The sequence below is a fragment of the Heteronotia binoei genome, chromosome 18 (genome assembly GCF_032191835.1).
Source record: "Heteronotia binoei isolate CCM8104 ecotype False Entrance Well chromosome 18, APGP_CSIRO_Hbin_v1, whole genome shotgun sequence".
Classification (NCBI taxonomy): Eukaryota; Metazoa; Chordata; class Lepidosauria; order Squamata; family Gekkonidae; genus Heteronotia; species Heteronotia binoei.
Window position 1 is genome coordinate 43,060,581 of NC_083240.1, and position 18,157 is coordinate 43,078,737.

At 50.0% G+C, this 18,157-nt stretch overlaps 1 protein-coding gene across 1 annotated transcript in view; it reads right to left on the reverse strand.

Annotated features, from left to right (window-relative positions):
• The window catches only part of PPM1D (protein phosphatase, Mg2+/Mn2+ dependent 1D), an 81,624-nt gene extending 66,072 nt beyond the window's left edge, over window positions 1-15,552 (reverse strand). Inside the window, 1 exon segment of the mRNA XM_060259231.1 lies at window positions 15,222-15,552. Coding sequence (XP_060115214.1) covers window positions 15,222-15,546 — 325 coding nt within the window. The 5' untranslated portion in view covers window positions 15,547-15,552.
• Window positions 15,553-18,157: the final 2,605 nt, after the last annotated feature.

Sequence of the window (18,157 nt, forward strand, 5' to 3'; positions counted from 1 at the left end):
TGGGATGATCCAGCAGGAACTGGCAGAGACCCCACAGAAGCAATGTTCCCTCTAAGCTGAGTTAAGTGTGAGCTAGCTCACAGGTTTTTAGCCTCTGGCTCACACATTTTTGTCTTAGCTGAGGAAAAATGGCCCCGGAACAAACTAACTCACAATTTTAATGCCAGCAGCTCATGAAGTAGAATTTTTGCTCTCAAGACTCCACAGGAGGGTTAAAGGCATCTCCATGCACAAAGCAACAAATCGTGCAACAGTCAGCCTTGAAGTGGGGAGCAGGGATGTGGCTAAGAGACAGAGTGCATGCAATGCATCCAGAAGGTCTCGGGTTCAAGCAAAAGGCTCTCAAGCAACAGTTGAGGGGAGGATCCTTACTCCAAAGCGGCGACGTAGAGAAACCAATGCTCCGATTTCTGCATAAAGCAGTTTCATATACTTTAAAGTCTTTCTGCCGTCAAAGAAAACACCTCGCCACACAGCTGAGCTCCTGCATACACAAAAGCATCCTGGCAAGTCTGAACAAGACTCCAAGCAACCTGCCACTCCTCACCTGGGTGCACCCCAACCACCTGCTGCTCTCTGAGCAGCTCTCAACTAAATCCCAAGGAATGCTGGGGTTCCTTAGGGGCTTCTAATGGAGCTCAAAAAAGGAGATGGGCAGCAACAGCCCAGTTTGCCCACTGTGGAAGTCTAGAAATGCACGTTGATCATCCACAGGTCACATGTTTCCTGTAGGAACACGCCCAGCACATGCATTTGCCACACTGTGTATGGAGCTCCCTTAAAGAGGCTTCTCTCAGATTCTCTTAGGGCCTTTCAAAGGCCTCTAGGAAGGCAGAGCGCTGACTGGCCATCTTGGAACAGGATCCCAATTCGCTGCTACAGCTGTCCATCAGCCTTCTGTAATTTGGTTTGGCAACAGTAAAGTACGGGCACCGTTGAAGCAGTTGCTGAATGGTACCATGGGGAGAAAGTGTAGATAACTGGGGAAGGCAATGGCAAACAATCCCGTAAAAAGTCTGCCGTGACGTCACCCCAGGGTCGGAAACGACTGGTGCTTGCGCAGGGGACTACCTTTACCTTTTTAATGTTTTATTAATAAGAGCCCCGTGGTGCAGAGTGGTAAAGCTGCAGTACTGCAGTCCTAAGCTCTGCTCATGACCTGAGTTCGATCCCAGCGGAAGCTGGGTTCAGGTAACCGGCTCGAGGCCGACTCAGCCTTCCATCCTTCCAAGGTGGGTCAAATGAGTCCCCAGCTTGCTGGGGGGAAAGTGTAGATGACTGGGGAAGGCAATGGCAAACCACCCTGTAAAAAGTCTGCCGTGAAAACGTTGTGAAAGCAACATCACCCCAGAGTCGGAAACGACTGGTGCTTGCACAAGGGACTACCTTTACCTTTTAACAGGGCATCCCTAAAAATTGGGAGGGAACAATACCGGGGGCGGGGGGGGAGGGTATCCGGAGGTCTTCTGTGGCTTGCAGAGAATCCCGTTTGCAATTACCATAAACCAAAAGAGTCACAGGACTATGGTTTGCCCCATGCGCCACCTGCCCAAACACATATACACAACAAAATGTGATCTAACTGTTAAATATCTAACTACCGTATTTTTCGCACCATAAGACGCACTCCCCCCCCCAAAAAAAAGTGGGGGGGAAAGTGTGTGCATCTTATGGAGCGAAGGTACCGGTACCTACCTTCCGGGGGGGGTGTGTGATCCGCTGCCTCTGCCTCTGATCCCGGCGCTTCCCCCGCACCTGCCTGCCTGGCTCCAACTCTGACGCTTACAGCAAGTGCCAGGATCGCTCCCTCTGCCCTCCGATCCCGGCGCTTGCTGTAAGCATCAGAGCTGAAGCCAAGCAGACAGACACGGAGGAAGCACCCGCCCCCTCCGCAAACCCAGAACTTTGCGAGTGCCGGCTGTGGAGAGGGCAGCGTGCTTCCTCCGTGCCTGCCTGCCTGGCTTCAGCTCTGATGCTTACAGCAAGCGCCGGGATCAGAGGGCAGAGGGAGCGATCCTGGCGCTTGCTGTAAGTGTCAGAGCTGGAGCCAGGCAGGCAGGCACGGAGGAAGCATGCTGCCCTCTCCACAGCCGGCGCTCACAAAGCGCTGGTTTTGCGGTGGGGGCAGCGTGGAGCGATCCCAGCGCTTGCTGGAACAAGCTGGAGCCAGGCAGGCAGGCACGGGGGAAGCGCCGGGATCGGAGGCAGAGGCAGCGGATCGCCCCCCAGGAGGAAAGTGCGTCCTATCGTCCAGAGTGCCTTATGGCACGAAAAATACGGTATATCCTGGGCTGCATCCATGTGAGTTGCCAGTCCTTCCCTGCAGGTCACCCATCTTCCAGGAGCAGCTGTTTCAACATCTGCCAGCCACAAACCTCACCAGGCAACGGCCTTGTCCACTTCCGTGGGGCAGGGGGTGGGTGCTGCTTCGGAGAACGGTGCTCAGAAGAGCCACATGCCGCTCCTGAGCCACTAAGGGGCTATTTGGTGTACACCCAACAAGGCACATATAGGCTCTTCTGGTCCAAATGCGGGGGGTGGGTGGGGGGAAGGACTGTCTACTTGTGAAGTTGAGGTTTGCAGCAGCAGGCAACATGGGAGGGGCGAGACAGACAAGAGTTGTCTTTGGCAAGCCAAGTCCCAGGAGCGCTGCCAGCACCTCAGGGCTCAGTTCACACCTGGCTGGCAATGGCGCACCTGTGGGAGGTGAAGATGGGCCTATACTCATCACTTTCTCTCATGCTGCCAGCCCCAGCACGTCGCCGGCTCCTCAGGGGCTCACCTCAATTGCTTGGGAGGAGAACCGGCTCTGCGTGCCAAGGAAATTGGTCTTCCATGTCACCACTCAGTGTGGGTAACAGGTGTTCACCAACAGGTGTTGGTTCCCTCTAATTTCAATCTAGTTTTCACTCAGGTGGTAAACCAGCATCTGGGCTGGGTGGGGCCCAGAGTTCTCCCAGAATTACAACTATTCTCCGGGTTACAGAGATCGGTTCCCCTGGAAGAAATGGCAGCTTTGGGGACGTGCAGACTCCTTGGTATATCATAGATACTAGGAGAAAGAGAAGTCCTAGAGTGCCATCAAATCTCTACTAAGCTCCCTGCCTAAAAGCCACCCTCCCCAGTCACTTGCCCCACAGATCTCTTCCAAGCCCCTAGGCCTGGGCTTTTCACTTTTTACAGGGGCTTGCACGATTGAACGCTTCTCCCTGTAGATGGAAAACTAGCATATCAAGCAAAAGGCAGGGCGAGTCTCCTTTTCCTGGAATCTAGTTTTCCAAGTGCAAGAAACTCACAGGAGCGTTTGATCAGAAGACCCAAGTCAACTGACCAGGTTCTGGTGAAGCATCTGCCAATTGTTGAGGTTTGATGTATTGCAGAGCCAGTTTGGTGTAGTGGTTAAGTGAGCGGACTCTTATCTGGGAGAACCGGGTTTGATTCCCCACTCCTCCGCTTGCAGCTGCTAGAATGGCTTTGGATCAGCCATAGCTTTCACAGGAGTCATCCTTGAAAGGGCAGCTTCTGCCAGAGCTCTCTCAGTCCCACCCACCTCACAGGGTGTCTGTTGTGGTGGGCGGGAGGAAGAGGAGATTGTGACCACCCTGAGACTCTGAGATTCAGAGTATAGGGTGGGATATAAATCCAATATCTTCTTCTTCTTCTTCCAGTGGAAGTTGCCACTGCTGAATTCTACTGATCCAGCGAGACATTTCTGCTGTTCTTTCGTAAGAGTGACTACTAGACATATTTCAACATTGGTTATAATCTTTTTAAATCCTGCCTTTCTTGCAAGAAGCTCTAACATGCTTTCCGCTCCCCATTTTTCCCTCCCAAATGGTTTGGACTGAAAGATTATGGCTGGCCCATGGGCACGTAGCCCCGGCCTGCCTAGTCCAACCTTGTCACCTTTTGGAAGCTAAGGAGGGGTTGGCCATGGTGAGTCTTTGGAGGAGAGACCAGCAAGGAAGTCCAGGGTCGTGACATGGAGGTAAGCAATGGCAAACCACTTCTGCACGTCTCCTGCCTTAAAAACCCTATGGGGTCACCATAAGAATTGACAGCCCTTTCCACACCACGGTCATACAGCTGAGGGGATCTGGAGCCAAATCTCCCAGTCCTTGTCTGACCTTCCGACCGCCGTACCACACTGGCTCTTATGCTACGAGAAAGCCCAAATATGGTCTCTTGCTTTGCAACCTGGATACGCCTCAGCGGACCCCCTTGGGGTCGTGTTATTTTAAAAGAGCAGTGCGCAAGATCAGTGTCAGCTCCCTCTGCTTTAAATATGTTATTAATTTTCTTTATCACGCATCCCCTCCCCCAGCGCGCACACTAACACACAGCTAACCTTGTCTCATCTCTGCCCCTTTTTCCCTGCTTCACACAGGCTCACTGACTCCCCCCCCCCCCTTGATCCAACTTAAAAAAGGTAAAGGTAGTCCCCTGTGCAAGCACCAGTCATTTCCGACTCTGGGGTGATGTTGCTTTCACAGCGGTTTCACGGCAGACTTTTTATGGGGTGGTTTGCCATTGCCTTCCCCAGCTATCTACACTTTCTCCCCAGCAAGCTGGGGACTCATTTTACCGACCTCAGAAGGATGGAAGGCTGAGTCAACCTCGAGCCAGTTCCATGAAAACCCAGCTTCCACCGGGATTGAACTCAGGTTGTGAGCAGGGCTTAGGACTGCAGTACTGCAGCTTTAACACTCTGCGCCACGGGGCTCTACTTGATCCAAATTACAAAAGTACACTTTTTTCTTTTCTTTTTTTACAAAAGTACAAATTGTACTTTTGATCCAACTTACAAAAGTACAAATGTTTAGCCACTGCCCTTTGCCAAGAAATTCAAAACAGAGACCACAGCCGCTCCTACACCCCAGCCCCTGGTTCTGGAAGAAGAGTAGGGTTGCCAATCCCCAGGTGGGGGCAGGGGATCCCCCGATTTGGAGGCCCTCCCCCCGCGTCAGGGTCATCAGAAAGTGGGGAGGGAGGGAAATGTCTGCTGGGAACTCTATTATTCCCTATGGAGACTTATTCCCATAGAAAATAATGGAGAATTGATCCACGGGTATCTGGGGGGGGCTGTTTTTTTTAACCAGAGGCACCATATTTTCCGTATAGCATCCTGTGCCTCTCCCCAAAATACCCCCCAAGTTTCAAAAAGAATGGACCAGGGGGTCCAATTCTATGAGCCCCAAAAGAAGGTGACCCTATCCTTCATTATTTCCTTTGGAAGGAAGGCATTTAAAAGGTGTGTGGTCCCTTTAAACGTGATGGCCAGAACTCCCTTTGGAGTTCAATTATGCTTGTCACACCCTTTCTCCTGGCTCCACCCCCCCCCCCCCCAAAGTCCCCAGATATTTCTTGAATTGGACTTGGCAACCCTAAAAAAGAGCCAAGATCTCACTAATAGGCTGCGTCACAAATCAGTTATTTAACTACCAGCTAGACAGGAGCTTCTTCCTCAACCCGCTCCCCCATCCTTCGTTTAAATGGTCCACCTTTGCCAACTCCTTTTCTGCCACTCCTATCATTCCCATTGCTGGCGGCACTAAAGCTTCTAAAATTATTGTGGGAGAGGAGAGAAGGAAACCGAAAGAAGCACAAAAGGCAGCTATCTCTTCCTACCACGGGGAAAATACTGAAAATGCCCCCTCAAAAAGAACCCCCAAACTTTGGAGGTGGGTAAGAGACCCGAAATCAAATGCTGCAAATGGTAGAAAGAAAAACAGTGATGTTGAACCCCTATATACTGCATTTGTCAATACATTAATGGGAAGAAATGAGAATGCTAACTAGAGAAAGTAAAGTATTAATCACCACTGGAGGGAGAAGAAAAGGGAGTTCTGAAGACATAAAGAGGCAGCAGCCTCCTTTAGCTGTCCAAAAGTCTCCTGTTCCCTACATCAACTTGGCCATGTCTCCCTTGCTACCTTTTGTCCAAACAAACCTCCAAGAACAATGGGGCTTCTCTCTGTTCCCTGGTATCCCTTGCCAAAGGCCATCTTTTCCAGCAACTCCTTAGTCATCCTCCTCCCACATATGTTCAACAGGCATAAAAACATATTCTTCCCCACCCACCCCGTTCTTTCCTCCAGTTTGGTGTAGTGGTTAAGTGGGCGGACTCTCATCTGGAAGAACCGGGTTTGATTCCCCCTCCCCCCCCCCCCCCCCGCTCCACTTGCAGCTGCTGGAATGGCCTTGGGCATCAGCCATAACGCTCCTAGGAGTTATCCTTGAAAGGGAAGCTGCTGTGAGAGTCTTCTCAGCCCCAACCACCTCACAGGGTGTCTGTTGTGGAAGAATAAGAAGATTGTGAGCTGCTCTGAGATTTGGAGTGGAGGGTGGGGTATAAATCCAATATCATCATCATCTTCTCCTTTCGGTGCCCCTGTTGTTACATGGCAAGAGGGAGGGACATGGCATGCCTAACAGAGCATCTGTTTGGCATGCAGAAGGTCCCCAGTTCAATCCTTGGCATCTCCAGCTTAAAACAAGGATCAGGTTGGTAGGTGATGTGAAAGACCTCTTCAGCCTGAGACCCTGGAGAGCTGCTGCCAAGTCTGAGGAGACAATACTATGAACATATGAAGCTGCCTTCTACTGAATCAGACCCTCGGTCCATCAAAGTCAGTATTGTCTACACAGACTGGCAGCGGCTCTCCAGGGTCTCAAGCTGAGGTTTTCCACACCTATTTACCTGAACCCTTTTTAGTTGGAGATGCCGGGGGTTGAACCTGGGACCTTCTGCTTACATATGAATGTATGAAGCTGCCTTCTACTGAATCAGACCCTCGGTCCATCAAAGTCAGTATTGTCTACACAGACTGGCAGCGGCTCTCCAGGGTCTCAAGCTGAGGTTTTTCACATCTATTTGCCTGGACCCTTTTAGTTGCAGATGCCGGGAGTTGAACCTGGGACCTTCTGCTTACCAAGCAGATGCTCTACCGCTGAGCCACCGTCCCTCCCCAAATACTGACTTTGATGGACTCAGTGTAAGGCAACTGCACGGGGGAGGGACCTGTCTTGTACTCAGTAAAGCACCACACAACACAAGTTCACAACACAGAGACCTCACAGGTCTCTCCTAGATGTCCACATTTAAACAAGACTTTCTTTTTAACCCCAGCAACTGAAAAGGATGCTTTCCAGAGTTAACCAAAGTGAGAAAACAATTCCCTGCTCCAAGGAGCTAGCAATGGGGGAGAACAGAGGGCAGGAAGACGGGGTTGTAAGTAGCATTAGTGGCAAGGGATGAGGGCAGATAACAGCAGCTATGCGTACTCTATCTAAGGGGTTAAATCAAGGGCCTATAAAACCCCCCCAACAGACACAAATGAAAGATGTTGTAAAGAAAGAGAGGAGGTACCAAATAAGCTGGGGGGAGAAGGGAGTAAGGACCGGCATCATGCCAAAAGTAATACATTCATGCCTGTTGTTTAAATTTCAGCCTCTTTTTATGCGTCCCCCTCTCACATGAGACTTTTAAGAGGAAAATACTCTTTTCTTTCAGGATATTGGCTTTAAGTCATGCAACGCCGGAATGTTTATATAACCTACCAACATCAATGGGCCTTCCAGTGAGCAACTGTGTGTTATCAGTGGGCCGGATGGTCCATTATCAGCCTGACATGGTGTTAAGACAGCTTTCACAGAAGGGCAGGGCAGCTGGGCACCCCTCCATCAGAGGTCACCCAAGGGAGGGGAGGAGGCTGCCAGTCAACAGTCCCTTCCCCAAGTAAAAGACGGCAAACTAAATCTTAAAGCAGGATAAAAATATGGAGGGCTGCACCAAGTCCTTCCAAACACACTCGCTTCATGGTGGGTCCTTTGTGGACAAATACGAAACAGCCCCAAATAAAAGAAGAAAAAGATATTGGATTTATATCCCGCCCTCCACTCCGAAGAGTCTCAGAGTGGCTCACAATCTCCTTTACCTTCCTCCCCCACAACAGACACCCTGTGAGGTGGGTGGGGCTGAGAGAGCTCTAGCAGAAGCTGCCCTTTCAAGGACAACCTCTGCCAGAGCTATGGCTGCCCCAAGGCCATTCCAGCAGCTGCAAGGGGAGGAGTGGGGAATCCAACCCGGTTCTCCCAGATAAGAGAGCTCTGGCTGACCCAAGGCCATTCCAGTAGCTGCAAGAGGAGGAGTGGGGAATCAAACCCGGTTCTCCCAGATAAGAGTCCACACACTTAACCACTACACCAAACTGGCTCTCCAGGTTGTGGAACAGGACAAGGGAGTCTCAATAAAAGAGACAGGCAACCGGTGCAGAGTTAGGGCAAAACAGAGGCAGCTGGTATGTTGTTGCTGGGTCTGCTTTTGAATCCCTATAAAACACTTTGGCAGGAAGAGGGCAGATTTAAATCACTGCGCGGGTTGGGACTCGGGAAGCAGGAAAGGGGAACTGAATTCTTCCCCAAAGTGTTGCAGCCCAGCGGCTTTCCTTGCTCCTGCTAGAGCTCTGAAAATGGAAGTTACGCTGCCGGAAGGAAAACAACTGAAAAGCAGAGGGTTCATTGGTGGTGGTGGGGGGGAGAAGCTGGAAGTGGCAGAGGGTACGGCTTCTCCAAGCTGTGCTTTCAACTGCATCGCCTCCTCCTTTTTATAGATTCCGCAAGCCCAGAGCTGGATTGGTTTCACTTGACCATGATGTAACTGCAGATTCACAGCCACTGCCCTGTACCCTAGTCCAAAACCGGCATACGCTAATGTTATCAACAAGTTCTTTCACCTAGCACAGAAGCAGGTGATAGGAAGTCATTAAGGAATGTGCAACAGAGTCTGGAATGCCTCCTTGGCGCCAAGCCTGGATTACACACTCGCAAACCCATCATATTAGTCTTAATGGGACTTGGGAGTAACTCCGTTCAGCAAAGATTCTAGGGCGGACAAAATAATCCTTTTTTCCTTTTGTTTCAAGGGAGGAGCTTTTTCCATTATCAATTTTACAAAACAGGCGTCGTGGATGGACAGAAATTCTCACCAAGGTCCCTTGTCTGTTATTGGCAAAATTAAATCACAGAACAGCAGCATTTCTTTTTCATTATGTTTGTTGCCATTTTCTGCTGCCGTGGAAACGTATACTAATTTAATATCTGGGACTAGTAACTTGGGAGACCCAGGTGTGAATCCCCACATGCTCCATGGAAGCAAAATGGGTGACCTTGGGCCATTCACGCACTTGGCCTAACCTACCTCACAGGGTTGTTGCACGACTAAACACAGGAGAGCAGAAGGATGCAAGCCGCTTCAGGTCGCCATTGGGGAGAAGGGCAGAGAATGAACAGATTCAAGGAATAATTATTTTGATGAGAAAAATAAAAGCGTTTCTCAACAGGGTTCATTTCTCAAAAGGGAGAAGCAAAATCAAAATGAGGATTTTTCAAATCGCACCAGAAAGCTTGCAAAAGCTGCTGCCTTCTCTGTTTCCAAACGCAGCCTTTGACACTCCCTTTTACATGTCAAAGCAGGGCTGTCACCAGATCACTGAAACATCCTTCAATTAGTTGACTAAGCTCACACGATTAGCTAGAGAACTGGAGAAAAGATGCCTCTCGTACACAGAAATGGACATGGTGCCTTCCAAAGGGAACTCTCTCCTGCACAAGAAGAAAGATGAGAATGGGAGCCAGTGTGGTACAGACAGTGAATCTGGTGGTGGACTAGGATCTAGCAGATTTGGGGATCTGCACCTTCGGCATGCCTGCCTAGGATGGAGACCAGTTTAATTGGGCCCAACAGTCACTCTGGTGCACAAAAACCAGCAAGCTGGCTAGAGACAAAGGGAAAGGAAAGGTCCCCTGTGCAAGCACCAGTCGTTTCTGATTCTGGGGTGATGTTGCTTTCACAACATTTTCACGGCAGACTTTTTACGGGGTCGTTTGCCATTGCCTTCCCCAGTCATCTATACTTTCCCCCCAGCAAGCTGGGTACTCATTTTACCGACCTCGGAGGGATGGAAGGCTGCGTCAACCTCGAGCCAGCTACCTAAAAACCCAGCTTCCGCCAGGGATCGAACTCAGGTCATGAGCAGAGCTTAGGACTGCAGTACTGCAGCTTTAGCACTCTGTGCCACGGGGACAAAGGCTTCCTTCTGTGGCACCACAGTACAGTCTCTCCCCCCTCCACATTTAGAACCCCAGAATCAAGCTGCTGGCAGAATTAAAGGAAGCAAATTCCAGAATTCAGACCCCTCCTTGCAGTTCATTTACCAGCTTCCTCTCCTCCTATCCTTAACACAACCCATGCCTGTCTGCTGCTTCTACCAATTCTGAGTGGACCCTTTTTAAAAAAAAGCAGTATGGAACAAGCTGCCTGCAACAATGGGGAGGAAGACAGCAAGAGAACTAAAGGGGAAAGGGTAGGATTGTACGGATAACCACCAAAGCACTCTCTCTCACACACACACAGACAAATTTGTTCTTTAACAACATACAACACTGTTTCTCAGCCTCTGAGCCAGTGTTTGTTTAGCTTTGGACAAAAAATAATACCCTATTGATTATTACTACTTAAATGTCCATTGCTTCAGATGTAAGATAATTAACATTTTATTTTTATCCTGCTTTCTCAGCCAAAATTTCCTGTCAGAGCAGCATTGTTGTTTTTTTTAATAAAATCAATACACAAGGCATAACTTCACAAACAAAATTTAGCATGTTCTTGAAACAAGAAGTAGGGTAAATGCAGACCAAACAACTGTGATAATAACAAGAGGGCTTTCTGGAAGGGGTGCTAATGGTATTCTACAAAGGCCCTCTTAAATCAGAGCAACACAATAATAGCCTGAATGTAAGCAGGCAAAAATACTTCCATTTAAATGGCTGCAATTAAAAAGTGACAAAATATGTGTCAACCCATCCCAGGGTCTTATCATTTGTCCCCCAGATTACTGGAAGAAAGTGAGAAACTCAGTTTGCTTCCTGCTAAACAATGGCAGAGATCCTGCGGATGCTTGCCTGGAAGTAAGCTGCACTGAATGCAACGGGCCTTCCTTCAAAGTAAACAGAAACAGGGTCATGTTCTAGCTTACTGCTCCTCTCCAAAAGCCAGCCCGGAGAGCTAATAAAACACTTCTGAAAGAAGCTCACACCTCAAAGCCAGTCCCTGCAGTCCCAATTTATTCTGAACCGAACAACCTGGATTCTAACGGGAGTCTGTTGGAACGAACAGAACAGTCTGGTGTTGTATTAGCTGTCCTGACTTCTAGTTTGACTTCAGGTTCAGCTCAAAGTGGCTAGGGACCAAAGTACCTGATGGAGCCAAGATCCGCAGACAGCACCCTTCACAGGACAAAGTTTGAGTCCAGTGGCAATTTGAAGACCAATAAAGTGAGGTACAAGCTTTTGTGCAAATGCCCTTCTATTATAGAACTACTTCCCCTTCACCATGGAACCAGTCCAGCCCTTTTCCTTCTGGCCTTCAAATCCAGTTTTAAAAATCTGGTATTGGTTAAAGGTTTTGAATTCTTGAACCTAAGAACTTTTGAAGACAATGCTATTTTGTGCATAATATCATAGAACATTCTTTGGTGCTGTTATTTCTTTAAAAACCTGAATCTTTTCTAGCAACCTTTCCTATCCCTTGAGATTGCTTTAAACAGCCTCAAGAAAAGGCCGGATCTAAATTCTGTAAATAAAAGACCTAATAAACCGCCAAGGGTCTCTCTGTTATCTGCCACAATCTAGCTGCGCTGAAAAGAAGATGCTGGCAAAAAGATTGCGATAACATTCAAAATACTTAATTGAGTTGTTTTAAAACCATCAGCGTAGCATAAAAAAAGATTTCATCAGTGTATTTAAACTAAAGGCCAAAACAGCTGCAAGCTATGTAGGCTGAAAACAAATTAAAGCACATTCCATCCACTGGAATTTCTGCAATTCAGGTCTCTTTAATTAGGTGACAGAAAAGACAGCATATGATGCCAAAGTAGGAAGGCAGGAAGAAAAAGGTGTGCTAACCTGATCAACGCAGAGCCTGCGTGGGCAATTTCTTTAAGAGAAGCAACCATGTCACTGTCCAAGTTCATGTACATTTGTGGCACCTTAAAGTAGAATTCATTTATTGTGACCGGCACGTTTTATAGCCACAATTAAAGGTGTGGCGCCACTAAAGGTAGATGTGCTTCTAAGGAACAATCACTTTATTCCCTATTCAAGTTTACCCCTTCCTCTGGTTCTAACAGATAAAGCAGCCATGCACAGTTTTTTGAAAATGGGCCTTCTACTTTATGGAAACTCCATTTATCAGTTGAACAGAAGCGTATGGCAAGGTGAGGTCGCCCACACACAGAATTGGTTGTTCTGGGTAAAGAAGAAGCGATGCTCATCCACAGAGTCGCACTTTTAAAAGATTCCTTCTGCAGCCTGATCCTACCTTTGTTTACTTAGAAAGAAGTATCGCAGTGGGATTTATAACAACACCCTACCTGTGCCTATTCCAAAGCAATTCCCTCTGTGCTCGGGGCTCAGCCTCCCTTAGTGTTAAGTGTGCAAAACATTTGGGGGCCCAATCCCACATGCCCTTTTTCAATAAGAGAAGGAGATTACTCCTCATTTAAAGGGGAGAATACACACAGACTAACTCAGTGGGACCAAGTCCTATTAAACTTTGGTGGGCACACTGCCGGTGTTGTTCTGGTGGGCTGAAAAAGAATACTCATGTGTATATACACAACAGCGAGTGACAAAACCCAAGAAATGTTTAAAGAGATGTTAAACATTCCTCCTTTTTCAACAGCAGCTGGTTTTTATTTATACTTCAGTGTGTATGACTGCAACCCGAAATCAGAGTACCTGTCTACAACACTATTTCATTACTTTCAAGCCTTACCTATGCCTCAACACCCACAATTATACCAATACACGAAATCCAGCATTGTGTGCACAGACACACAGCTGACAAAACCCTGGACCTGAAGTTTGCTTGTTTAATATGCATACCTGCTACCCAAATATCACTTTTTAAAAAAATAATCTGATCCTGAGTCTACCTATTTGTATTTATTCATGCACAGCGGCCATACAAATCTGGTTTGAGCCTCTAATCCACACAGGGATGCATGCAATAAAAAGACGACGACGACAAAGACAACAACAACACAAGAGTGGGACACAATCCTTTCCAGCCGGCAGCGCTTCCCTCACGCAAACTGTTTCTGGCGACGCTTCCAAGATCCCCAAAGAGACCGAATCTGCCAGTTTACCCCGCCCCACACACACACACAAACACACACCCTAGTCTGAGAGCCCCGAACCCCTTTGTTTGTCTGAATGCGGCAGGCCCAGCTGGCAAGGGGGAGGCTCTGGTTGTGCCCAGGGGTCATTTTGTAAAAAAAGAGGTGCCAGAGCTCATTAGCACAACCTATTTGCATCTGCTACACACACCCTGACTCAATTAGATCAGCTCAGCATATACCTCAAAATGCTTCTTGCATTGTTATGGTCATCATAAAACCTTACTCCCATCATACTTCTCAAACGACTTTTTCCTATTTGGCCCCAGCGGCACGATGAAGATTTCCCTCTGTCCGCTTTATATGTTTTGGTTATTTCCCATTTTTTGAGGGGAAAAATACTAGAAAGTTTGTCGAATCTTTGAGTTCAGCACAATTCTCACAGGGGGTTTGAACAATGGAGCCCAGAAGCAAGTATTGGGGAGGGGGGGAAGAAAGAAAGTAAGCACAATAAAATTTAGATCCAGGTGGGCAGCTGTGTTGGTCTGAAGCAGTAGAACAGTCAACCCGGGCTGGCAATCACCAGACCCTAACTTTTGATTTTTTTAATCTGCTAAAAAAGATTTCCATGTTTTTGCATACTAATTCACTGCCAGCTTTCTTTGTATTAAGGACTGCTTGCCATTCCATCCTATTGTCTGATGAAGTGTGCTTCTAGCACACGAAAGCTTACATTTTGAACAAAACTTTGTTGGTCTTAAAGGTGCTACTCAACTCCTGCTTTGTTCTAATAAAATTCAGAGGCCCCGGAACTTTGCTCCTGGGAACTCCTGCCCCAAATGAGGCCGGGTTGTGTCTCACCCACCCCGCAAAAAAAAAGAAGGGCCGAGGGCAGCAGCCTGACCAAGAGCGGGTAGGGTTGCCAAGTCCAATTCAAGAAATATCTGGGGACTTAGGGGGTGGAGCCAGGAGACACTGGGGGTGGAGCCAGAAGCAAGGTTGCAACAAGCATAACTGAACATATGGACATATGAAGCTGCCTTCTACTGAATCAGACCTTTGGTCCATCAAAGCCAGTCTTGTCTTCTCAGACTGGCAGCGGCTCTCCAGGGTCTCAAGCGGAGGTTTTTCACACCTATTTGCCTGGATCCTTTTTTGGAGATGCCAGGGGTTGAACCTGGGACCTTCTGCTTCCCAAGCAGATGCTCTACCACTGAGCCACCGTCTATCCCCAAAGGAGATATCCAAAGGGAGTTCCGGCCATCACATTTATAGGGACATCACATTTATAGGGACAGCACTCCTTTCAAATGCCTTCCCTCCACTGGAAATAATGAAGAATAGGGGCACCTACTTTGGAGGCTCATAGAATTGGACCCCCTGGTCCAATCTTTTTGAAACTGGCAAGGTATTCTGGGGAGAGGCATCAGATGCTACGCTGGAAATTTGGCGTCTCTACTTTGAAAAACAGCCCTCCCCTTCAGAGACCCTCAATTCTCCATTATACCCTATGGGAATCGGTTGCTAGGGGTTGAACCTGGGACCTTCTGCTTCCCAAGCAGATGCTCTACCACTGAGCCACCGTCTATCCCCAAAGGAGATATCCAAAGGGAGTTCCGGCCATCACATTTATAGGGACAGCACTCCTTTCAAATGCCTTCCCTCCACTGGAAATAATGACGAATAGGGGCACCTACTTCGGAGGCTCATAGAATTGGACCCCCTGGTCCAATCTTTTTGAAACTGGCAAGGTATTCTGGGGAGAGGCATCAGATGTTACGCTGGAAATTTGGCGTCTCTACTTTGAAAAACAGCCCTCCCCCCTTCAGATACCCTCAATTCTCCATTATACCCTACGGGAATCGGTGCTAGGGGTTGAACGTGGGACCTTCTGCTTCCCATTACACCCTCTGGGAATGGGTCTCCACGGGGAATAACGAAGCGGGGGATCTCTCCAAACCGGGGGGTCCCACCTGGGGATCGGCCGCCCTATGTGGGGCCGAGAAGCCCCGCTTCCCCCCTCCCCCCCCGACCCGCACTCACGCAGCTCCTTCCACATGGCGCGGTGGCAGGCGACGAAGCCCTTGCGGAGGGCGGCGCAGACGGCGGGCGGCTCGCGGGAGCGGAAGCCCTTCTGCTTCTGGATGAAGGCCCAGAGGTGGTCGCGGGCGAACTGGGCCGCCTCCCGCCCGCCGTGCCCGTCGCACACCGCGAAGAAGGCCACGGCCGAGGAGGCGGCGGCGGACGAGGAGGCCCCCGCGAGGGGCGGCTCGGGCTCCACCACCACCTGGGTCACGTCCTCCATGTACTTCCTGCCGCCCTGGTCCGAGAAGAGGCTCACGCCCAGCCAGCGCGGGGCCCCCGCCATGCGGCCCCGGCCTGAGGAGAGACGCCCGCCCAAGAAGCCCTCACGGCCGAGGATGGCGGCGGCGGCGGCGCCGCTGAGGGGGAGCGGGAGGCGCGTCGAGGCACGCAACAATCCCCGGCCCAGCGCCGCGTTCCGACCAGGGGGAGGAGCCGCGGCCACAGCCCGGCCTTCCCCGCCGCCCACTCCCGGCCAGGGCGGGGAAGGGAAAGGGAGGGAGGAAGGAGGCAGCCGAGGGCGCCGCTCGGGCCGGGGGAAGGGCCTCGCCACGGGCCCCCGAGAGCGGAAAGGGCGGCCTCCTCCTCCTCCTCCTCCTCCATGGGCTGGGCTTCGCTTTGTGCCAGCCCCGCCTCCCCCATTTAGCCCCACAACAAGCCTCCCTCCTGCCTCCTTCGGCCGCTCAGCGCTGCGGACCTGCCTCGCTTGCCCCCTCTGCACGACCCTGCGAGGCAGATCTGTTCTTGTCAATCACGACCCCCCCCCGCCCCCCGTCCATCAAAGTCGGTATTGTCCGCTCAGACTGGCAGCGGCTCTCCAGGGGAAGTTTTGCACGCCTACTTGCCTGGACCCTTTTGAGTTGGAGGTGCCGGGGATTGAACCTGGGACCGTCTGCTTACATATGAATGCATGAAGCTGCCTTCTACTGAATCAGACCCTCCTCGGTCCATCAAAGTCGGTATTGTCCGCTCAGACTGGCAGCGGCTCTCCAGGGGAGGTTTTTCACGCCTACTTGCCTGGACCTTTTTCAGTTGGAGGTGCCGGGGATTGAACCTGGGACCTTCTGCTTGCATATGAATGTATGAAGCTGCCTTCTACTGAATCAGACCCTCCTCGGTCCATCAAAGTCAGTATTGCCGGTTCAATCCCGGGCACCTCCAACTTAAAAGGGTCCAGGCAGGTAGGCGTGAAAAACCTCAGCTGGAGACCCTGGAGAGCCGCTGCCAGTCTGAGTAGAGACTGACTTTGATGGACCGAGGAGGGTCTGATTCAGTAGAAGGCAGCTTCATACATTCATATGTAAGCAGAAGGTCTCAGGTTCAATCCCTGGCACCTCCAACTAAAAAGGGTCCAGGCAGGTAGGCGTGAAAAACCTCAGCTGGAGAGCCGCTGCCAGTCTGAGTAGACAAGACTGACTTTGATGGACCGAGGAAGGTCTGATTCAGTAGAAGGCAGCTTCATACATTCATATGCAAGCAGAAGGTCCCAGGTTCAATCCCTGGCACCTCCAACTAACAAGGATCCAGGCAGGTAGGCATGAAAAACCTCAGCTTGAGACCCTGGAGAGCCGCTGCCAGTCTGAGTGGACAATACTGACTTTGATGGACCAAGGGTCAGATTCAGTAGGAGGCAGCTTTATATGGGGGAGGGATGGTGGCTCAGCGGTAGAGCATCTGCTTGGTAAGCAGAAGGTCCCAGGTTCAATCCCTGGCATCTCCAACTAAAAAGGGTCCAGGCAATTAGGCGTGAAAAACCTCAGTTTGAGACCTTGGAGAGCCTCTGCCAATCTGAGTGGACAATACTGACTTTGATGGACCGAGGAGGGTCTGATTCAGTAGAAGGCAGCTTTATACATTCATATGTAAACAGAAGGTCCCAGGTTCAATCCCCGGCACCTCCAACTAAAAAGGGTCCAGGCAAGTAGGCGTGAAAAACCTCAGCTTGAGACCCTGGAGAGCCGCTGCCAGTCTGAGTAGACAAGACTGACTTTGATGGACCGAGGAGGGTCTGATTCAGTAGAAGGCAGGTACATACATTCATATGTAAGCAGAAGGTCCCAGGTTCAATCCCCGGCACCTCCAACTAAAAAGGGTCCAGGCAAGTAGGCGTGAAAAACCTCAGCTGGAGACCCTGGAGAGCCGCTGCCAGTCTGAGTAGACAAGACTGACTTTGATGGACCGAGGAGGGTCTGATTCAGTAGAAGGCAGCTACATACATTCATATGTAAGCAGAAGTTCCCAGGTGCAATCCCTCGCACCTCCAACTGAAAAAGGTCCAGGCAAGTAGGCGTGAAAAACCTCAACTTGAGGCTCTGGAGAGCTGCTGCCTGTATGAAGCTGCCTTCTACTGAATCAGACCTTCCTCGGTCCATCAAAGTCAGTCTTGTCTACTCAGACTGGCAGCGGCTCTCCAGGGTCTCCAGCTGAGGTTTTTCACACCTACTTGCCTGGACCCTTTTAAGTTGAAGGTGCCGGGGATTGAACCTGGGACCTCCTGCTTACATATGAATGTATGAAGCTGCCTTCTACTGAATCAGACCCTCCTCGGTCCATCAAAGTCAGTCTTGTCTACTCAGACTGGCAGCGGCTCTCCAGGGTCTCCAGATGAGGTTTTTCACGCCTACTTGCCTGGACCCTTTTTAGTTGGAGGTGCCAGGGATTGAACCTGGGACCTTCTGCTTACATGAAGCTGCCTTCTACTGAATCAGACCCTCCTCGGTCCATCAAAGTCAGTATTGTCTACTCAGACTAGCAGCAGCTCTCCAGGGTCTCAAGCTGAGGTTTTTCACGCCTACTTGCCTGGACCCTTTTTAGTTGGAGGTGCCGGGGATTGAACCTGGGACCTTCTGTTTACATATGAATGTATAAAGCTGCCTTCTACTGAATCAGACCCTCCT